Source organism: Pocillopora damicornis, chromosome 10, assembly GCF_964200805.1.
Source record: "Pocillopora damicornis chromosome 10, jaPocDami1.2, whole genome shotgun sequence".
Lineage (NCBI taxonomy): Eukaryota > Metazoa > Cnidaria > Anthozoa > Scleractinia > Pocilloporidae > Pocillopora > Pocillopora damicornis.
The window spans coordinates 12955537-12963855 of NC_142679.1; the positions used below are offsets into that span (position 1 = coordinate 12955537).

The window sequence follows — 8319 nt, forward strand, 5'->3', positions numbered from 1 at the left end:
AGTTAAACGAGCCTCAAGGCAGTGTATGTTTTCTTCTGGTGAACAGGAGAAGCAGGTGGTGGTATTATAATAGATGATCATGATCTTCACTTAAAAAGCCTTAAGGGCGAAGATAGTCTCTTCGCTGTTCGATCGGCGAGAACTTAGGCAAATATTTTGCAAAAAATTTGGGTACAAAAATATTTCTCTCTTTTAAGATGAAGAGAGAAAAACCTGTTTTTGGATGCCATTAAATGTTCGCTGCGTTTTGACAAGTTCCTGTCATCATTCATGTTAATTGAAATTCACCGCCAGCTATCATGATCGCAATATGTGCATTAAGATGTAATATTTCATTAGAATAACGGAAACTAACTTCTCTAGAACTTTCTATCAAGAATTAGCTTTCGTTCTTACTATATGTCAAATTAACTCATTTGGGTGAACTACTTAACGTGTCTTCTGGAAAGCGGCACGATACACGATTTCAAGCCTCTGTCTCATTTCGCTTTGATTGTAAGGTTAAGGCCCCTTTTATATAAGGAAATATCGCAACTAGAGTACCAAACCTTACGAGGGTGTAAGGAAAAGAAATAAAAAGGTACGCCCTCTCTAGAAAGTCTCCGACACCTTTCTGAGGGTTATTGTAGGAAAACATCTCCAAAATTAATTTCATCAGTATTTGAAATGCGGAAACAAACCAGTTTTAAGCGAATAAATGATTCTGGCTCTTTCTTAACATGTCACCTCATAAGCTGTTTAGGAAATTTCAAAGGTAATGTCTGACTCTAAAGCTTTAAGAAATACAATGGGTCAAGTGTGCACATGTGAGTGCATTTTCTAAACGGCTATTGCTCCATCCAACCACCCCTACCTTGTGTGCTCAAGAAGTTTTCAATTTGAAAAAATATTCTCTCCTCGTAACCGGTCGCAATCTCGAACAAAGTGATAGCTAGCCTTTGTCATTTTTAAGGCAGCGTGTGGAACCTCACAATGACACCAAAGTTTTCGCTGGTAATCATGTTTCTGATGTTCCGGATTGGTATTCTCAACGCCAGCAGCCAATGTCAAGCAGGGGAACGCTCTATTGGTGGGATGTTCCTCAGAGGTCATACATTTATGACGTATCGGGTTGGGTTGCCTGAAATGTGTTATTTCCGGTGTGAGGAAGAAGTCACGTGTCAGAGCTACAATTTCGTGATTGCTCAAAGGATCTGTGAACTGAACAATCGTACAAAGGAAGCAACACCGGAAGATTTTATGCCAGATCAGAGGAGATATTATATGAAACGCTCGCACAATAGAGGTACCCCTTTACTTTTGTTTATTAGTTTCGCCTACTCGTTTGTCAGTATGGAAGTATTTTGATCCGTCGTATTACAATCACAATTGCAGAAAACTCAGATTTCAGGCGTATACATAATTAAAGATACATATTTCTACGGCGGACCTGTAGAAGACCTTGAAAGATGTCAATTCAATGATTGCTTCACTGCCAGAAAAGGTTTTTGAAAGAAAAAAATTAAAGAAAATAACCGACTCCACGCCATTGTCAAGTTAACTAATAAAAAGTATCTGAACTTAAGAACGAAGTTAAAAAACATTTCCCTCAGTGACCTTGACAGTGGTGTCGTGATGAAACCGAAAAGGTGGTTAGTTTCTCTCTTTCATTATTGCTGCCTTTCATCTTGAGGCGGGGATAAACCTGAAATTTGCTCAAAAACTGAGTTTTTTGTTTTCCTCGGAATTTGCAGCTTTGGGTATTCAACTTTGCTATGAAAAAATAATTTTCCACTTATTTTGACTATTTTTACCTTTTTGAGCGATTTCAAAATTCCCGCTCTGGCTAATGGTGTGGTTACCATGGCAACGAGAAGAGCATATTTTGATTTTTCAGTTATTTATGACGTGTTATCCTGGCAACCAAGCTCCAAACGGGCAGGATTTAACGAGAGATACTTAATTTAGTCTTATCTGAACGGTTTTCTAGGGTCAAAACCATTATAAGATAGATTTAGAGGTAGTTTTGGTCGAATGTGACACTCAGTGTACTCGGAACAATCAAAGGAAAAGTTATATCGAAAATGGTCGGAGAGAAAAGTAGATCTGTCCACAGGAAGAAAAGAAAGAGAAATTTTTCTGGAAGGCGAAAACAGAAAGAAGAGTCTGAAGAAACAGCTCCTGATGTTGACGGAATCGCCGCCTTAACTCCGAGCACTTCGCGGGATAAAAATCAGCTCTCCGACTCGGACTCTAAAGAAACCGTTGGTTCCTCCAGAAAGAAAATGAAAAAACGTCATATTTCAATCACAATTGCAGAAAACTCAGATTTCAGGCATATACAGTATTTAAGATACATATTTCTATGGCTGGCCTTTGGAAGATGTTAATTCAATGATTGCTTCATTGTTAGAAAAGGTTTTTAAAAGGAAAAAAAATTAAAGAAAATAACTGACTCCACGCCATTGTCAAGTTAAGTTATAAAAAGTATTCAAACTCAGGAACGAAGTCAAAAAACAGTTCCCTTAGTAACCTTGACAATGGTATCGTAATGAACCTGAAAAGGTGGTTAGTTTCTCTTTTTCATTGTTGTTGTCTTTCATCTTATTTCTACTTCATAATCAAATATAATTACTGTTGCACAGTTTTCATTTCTTCCTGCTTTTACATGGTCAGGAAAGGGGGAAGCTTTCTCCTTTACCTTGTTATTTCCATGCCTAAAGAAATCAGATGCTCAAGTCATACCAGGAGGTATCGAATTGCATGATGGTGTAAACTACCTATTTGTAATTCGTTTTTACTGACGCAGTTCCCCTCGGATCCATCAAAGAACTTCCAGCGGATACCTGCGGTGAGATCAAAGCGAGTGAAGGCGACGAGATGATTGACGGGATGTACTGGATTTACTCTGAAGAGAATGGCGAGGTCATCAAGGCTTATTGTAAAGGTAAATTGTTTTACTACATTGGTGGACTCAATCATCCTTCCACTGCCTCCTTAAATTCACCTTTGTGACTTTTGATGTCAACAAACCCCGAAAGTTCAGACATTGAGTCGAGCTGCAGCACATGTGTCCAAACTTCGGCTTTGGAAATTTTTCTTGAGGTATCGTGAATCGTTTTTCAGGTGCCATAAGCTCATCTCTTTGTCGTAACCATTATGTTTAGGTATACATTTACTAAACAACTGCAATCGTACACGTTCATAGAGTTGAAATCGGTTTTGTTTTTGGGAATGAAGGCTTCCTCACGTCCTACAGTGATTCGTGGGCACTAATTTCTTGTCGAACGGGGATTTATCTGACAATCTACGCACTAAACACCCTGAAAACACCTGATCAGATACGTCACTGTACGCAGAACTAGTTCGATTATTCCATGCCGCAACGCTTCCTGTAACATTCTTCGCATCTGCTTCAACGGCAGCGAAATGACAACTTGCTTAATAAACGATCAAATAAATGCCAAAAGAAAGATGTCAATTTTGAGCGAAGAGACGCTTCTTGAAAGTGGGAAGTTATTTAAGAAAAATTTCCAAAGCCAAAGTTTGGACACATGTGCTGCGAGCTCGACTCAATGTCCGCACTTTCGGGGTTTGTTTACATCAAAGTCACGTGATACTACTCGTAAAATCTAAAGCCCAAAAGGTGAATTGATGTGTTGTTACATTCCGACATAGGTATTTTTTAAAATATTAATCTCGCCGCGGTGTTCTGCAAAAAGAGTTAGGAACAATGGTAATAGCATTGTTTTGGTGATAACGCTGAAAGATAAACAAACCCGGAGAAGGATGAATGAACTAGACATGAATTATTCTCTCCCTCACACGAAATTGTTTTGATCGGTCAATGAGTTGGACAACCACTGAATTGATTATTCAGTTACCCCTTTTATCACTAGAACATATCTTGCAAATGACTTTTAGTTACCATTAACAACATAAAATAAAACTATCAAGATTCACTACCTAAATTATTAGTGTATTACATTATTTCAGAGGGCTGGCAAAAAATAAATGGTGAAGTGCCTGTCTGCTTTGGAGCCAAAGATAACGAGTATGGCGCCTTCAACATGACAAAGAGAGGACGAGTGAAGACAATGAAGCTTATTCACAGGTCGGGATGGGTGAAATGCAACCCTAAGTTTAAAGCATCCTACTGGAGTTGCACTAATCCACAATACAAAAGACACTTGATGACAATCATCACGGATGCTGATAAGAAACCTGTCTTGCCGCCTACTGAAGACCTGACGAATTTGGGAATGGCAGGAGAAAAAGCCCACTTTTACAGTCTTCCTGGATATCATCATAATTCAACTGAGCTCGTTTTTCGTACCCTCGTCAATCCACTGTCTGTTTCGAACAACCAAGAGATGCAGATTTGGTACGGACAGGATATGGTGGATAGTCGAGAGGTGGACAACAGTGGGGAAACTTGTGTTGATGTATATGCATTTTATGTGTGAGTTTGCCCATTGAAGACCTTGCCTTCGTTGATTTCAAAACTGACTTAAAAAGAGAAATTAGATTATGAACCAACGCTTGTCATGTATACTAACACAGTAAACAGTTACATTTTAAGAAAACTTACGATTTAAACAAGACGGAGAGAAAATCAAGAAATTAGTTTTAAAACCTTTTCATCTTTTGTTTCAATATTTGAGGACCGCTATATCTTTGTTCTAGACCCGACAAAATTAATTCAAATAAGTGCTTATTTATCGTGGGTTTTTGAACTGAACCTCGACTAAAAAATAAAAGAAAAAGAAGAAGAAAGCGAAACAAAACAGGGAGGTCATGAACAATTAAGAGAAAACAAAGAACAAGACAAACACCCTCCCAAAACATTCTTCTCACCCCCATGAATCAATAAAACCTTAAAACCCGTTGATCTACAACTTCCTAACAACTGTCCTATCGGTGCTCGAGTCGGGCTGTTGAGGAATTCCTCAAATTTGTTACAATTTTGATTACAGACAGAACGATACAACAAAGAACGGGATGACACAGAACGGTACAACAAAGAACGGGATGACACAGAACGGTACAACAAAGAACGGGATGACACAGAACGGTACAACAAAGAACGGGATGACACAGAACGGTACAACAAAGAACGGGATGACACAGAACGATACAACAAAGAACGGGATGACACAGAACGGTACAACAAAGAACGGGATGACACAGAACGATACAACAAAGAACGGGATGACACAGAACGGTACAACAAAGAACGGGATGACACAGAACGGTACAACAAAGAACGGGATGACACAGAACGGTACAACAAAGAACGGGATGACACAGAACGATACAACAAAGAACGGGATGACACAGAACGGTACAACAAAGAACGGGATGACACAGAACGATACAACAAAGAACGGGATGACACAGAACGGTACAACAAAGAACGGGATGACACAGAACGGTACAACAAAGAACGGGATGAAACAGAACGGTACAACAAAGAACGGGATGACACAGAACGATACAACAAAGAACGGGATGACACAGAACGGGACAATTCCGTAACCTGTTACCGTCAACTCGGCTAAATATGAAACAAAGAATCAACGTCATGAAAAAATCAATGGAATCTAAAATTATTTTACCATTGGCTCGAACCCTAAGAATCTAAACCTTTTTTGGACCAAATTGTAGCCGCTTGAAGTGTAACAACCATAGCTAAATAATATTATTTCGGGCTTTACAATACGCTGATTACCACGCGCTTGATGATTGGTCTTACTCCTGATCCATATGCAATTAAGGGCATAGAGTTAAATAAACAAGGTATTTCACGATGAATATTATCACCACTTGGCCTTTTAAGGCCAATTAATACTGTTATTCCGCATGGATATTCGTAGCTAGGCATTCCTTTTGTTTTTTTTTGGGAAAATAAACTACACTTAAGTAAATTAATAAACCACTGAACTTAAACAATTATCTCCCTCGCAAACATCTAATAATAAAGAACTGAAGTCGCTTATTTTTTTTAGGGAGTTATTAGAACGAAAAAATTATTTTTTGAAGCTTTTCTTTTCTTTTCCTGCTCTTCACAAAACCCTAATTTGTGCCTCTCACTCTCAAAATTATTTTACGACTTTCCCGGTCAAGATACCACATGACATAGCCTGATGACGTTCGCTGTAAACAGAGCACTGAGATAAAATCTGATTACATGTCCACAAACCAGTGGTATTTTGCGATGGATTCGCACGCAGTCTCAGACCAGTTGTTCAATCATACTTTAGCCGTCTGAAGCGTCAAAATCATGGTTTAGTTCTATTTCTACTTGCTACCACACAATTAGGTGGATACCACGGAACTCTTTGTGGCTGGGAGTTGTGCAATAAATGTTGGAAAACTACAGAGAATTTTTCTCGTATTGTATCTATGTAAATATTTTGAGTTTTAGTCAGTTTCTCATTAGCATTTTCTTAATTGAATTTGTAAGTGTATGAAAAAACACATCCTTGAAACACAAACTTAATGTAAACGATAACAAACGTCATTTTGTAACAGCGTCAGGTGCTTTTTCCTTGTAGAAATCTGGATAAAGAACTTCCTTTGTTTCCATTAGGATCAAGTTCCTTTCTAACCTATCTTTTAAGAATTGAATAAAACCCAGTCTAGAAAACCTTATGATGAAATAACTGATGTTGCAAACTACGGGAATTTATTTCGTAGCCCGCTTGGTCTATTTTGCTGAAAGAGCACAAATGTCCGGTAGATAAAGTCACACAATGAAGAGAGCGTTGAGGTGTCTTATTTTGTTTTGCTGAAAGGCATAACTAGGATATAATTAAACTCATTGTTATTTGGGGGAAATGGAACATAAATTAGTGACCCTGAACAAACAGAAGTTTGTCTTCCTCCCTCTAAGAAATTAGAGAGCCAGTTATATATTGCATCGGTGAAGTCCATTTGTAGTTATATCAAACTAATTGCTCATGTGCGCAGTCTTGAACAAGAAGAGTGAAGAAGTTACTTCAAAATCAACACTCATGTTTCTTGCTTAAATTCAGCTTATGTCTATCTGCTCTTCTCCTTGTTATGATTTAAATGTCAGTACAGGGGCTTGCCTCAGTTATTTCAAAGAAAATGTTATAGATATTTAATCGTTTGTGTTGAATTTATGTTGCCTTACTTTCGAGAAACTGAAATTTATGTAAGAGTAATTCTAAAAACAGTTATCTTACTTGGAAGTCCAAGTTTTATGCTGATGAACAAGTTTTAATGCAAAGGAACAGTGTTGAATTCCCTCTAATCGCTTAAAAAATAATCCTCGAAATTTGAGTCGAATAGATTTTGAAAATGAAAACGTACATAAGGCGACCGAAGAGCTGAGAATCACAATGAAAAATTCCGTCTCTAAAGCTTTTTTAGATCAAGGAGAGCTCTTGTAGACTCTTCTTTTGAATCGGGTTAAGGTAGGTAAATTTATTTTGGCATTTTCTTCTAGAAAAAGTCTTATGTTTCAATAACCGGTTGTTAAGTTTAAAAAATGCTGGAGCGTTACTACCTCCCAAGAAGTAGAAGATAGGATAGCCGTAGACACAGATAAATATAGTAAAAAAAAAAACAACTTGTAAGTGGTCGAGATGTTTGATCTTTTTGGGTATGATCTCTTTTGCTTTGAGTATGATCTCTTTTTGTCTTGATCGTTTTTGATATCATTAATGTTACTCGTGCCCATCGTTAAACGCGAGTCCTCTGGTGAACAAAATGATGTCTCACTGAAACAATCGAAAATCGCAGAGCAGGCATCAGATACTCAGACATATATCGCTTCTGACTGATTAAGGACTAATGCGTAAATGGGTCATAGAACAAGGAATTTCCGTATTATACTCTCTCAAAATTAGGTAACTTATAAAATATTTGAAAGATTTTTTAATTTGTTATTTCAAGTCTGTTGCGGTTAATCAGTTGAATAACCAATTGAGAGAAAACACAAGCATTTTTAAACTCGTTGGAGAGTGTTTCGAACACCGGCGATGGGCAAAGATTTAGTGTTTGTCAGCTTATTTGTCTCATAAAAAGAATAACAAAAAATCGCAAAACACGTGTTCATCTCGTGGTTTATGATCAGTTGTAATATTTCCCATTGTACCCGCCGATGACGTAAGCAATTACTACAACTTTCAAAACATCACTCCCGCCAATAAATCACAAAAAGGAATTCGCGTTCATGAAATTGGCCATACAGCATGAAACTGCCTTCAAGTATAGCTTGCTCAATATGCAGCTTTTTTAAAAGTAATCGTGGGTAAACGCCAAGGAAGCGCAAGGAGCGAAAAACGTGCGAGAGAAGGAACGCGGGAAAAA

The 8319-nt window shown here is 37.9% G+C and overlaps 1 protein-coding gene across 1 annotated transcript; it reads left to right on the forward strand.

Moving 5' to 3' along the window:
• Positions 1–881: 881 nt before the first annotated feature.
• LOC149038995 (uncharacterized) lies at positions 882–4766 on the forward strand. Its single transcript, XM_089184174.1, has 3 exons — positions 882–1285; positions 2789–2926; positions 3976–4766. Exons 1-3 carry the CDS (start codon positions 973–975, stop codon positions 4443–4445), a joined length of 921 nt encoding a protein of 306 aa, XP_089040300.1. The 5' UTR covers positions 882–972; the 3' UTR covers positions 4446–4766.
• The last annotated feature ends 3553 nt before the right edge of the window (positions 4767–8319 follow it).

Bases quoted from the DNA above. Each gene is read 5' to 3' on its own strand.
- LOC149038995 (XM_089184174.1), top strand. From the start codon at position 973: ATGACACCAAAGTTTTCGCTGGTAATCATGTTTCTGATGTTCCGGATT. The intron at 1,286-2,788 runs GTACCCCTTTAC...TTACTGACGCAG, and splicing joins GAAACGCTCGCACAATAGAG to TTCCCCTCGGATCCATCAAA. The intron at 2,927-3,975 runs GTAAATTGTTTT...ACATTATTTCAG, and splicing joins CATCAAGGCTTATTGTAAAG to AGGGCTGGCAAAAAATAAAT.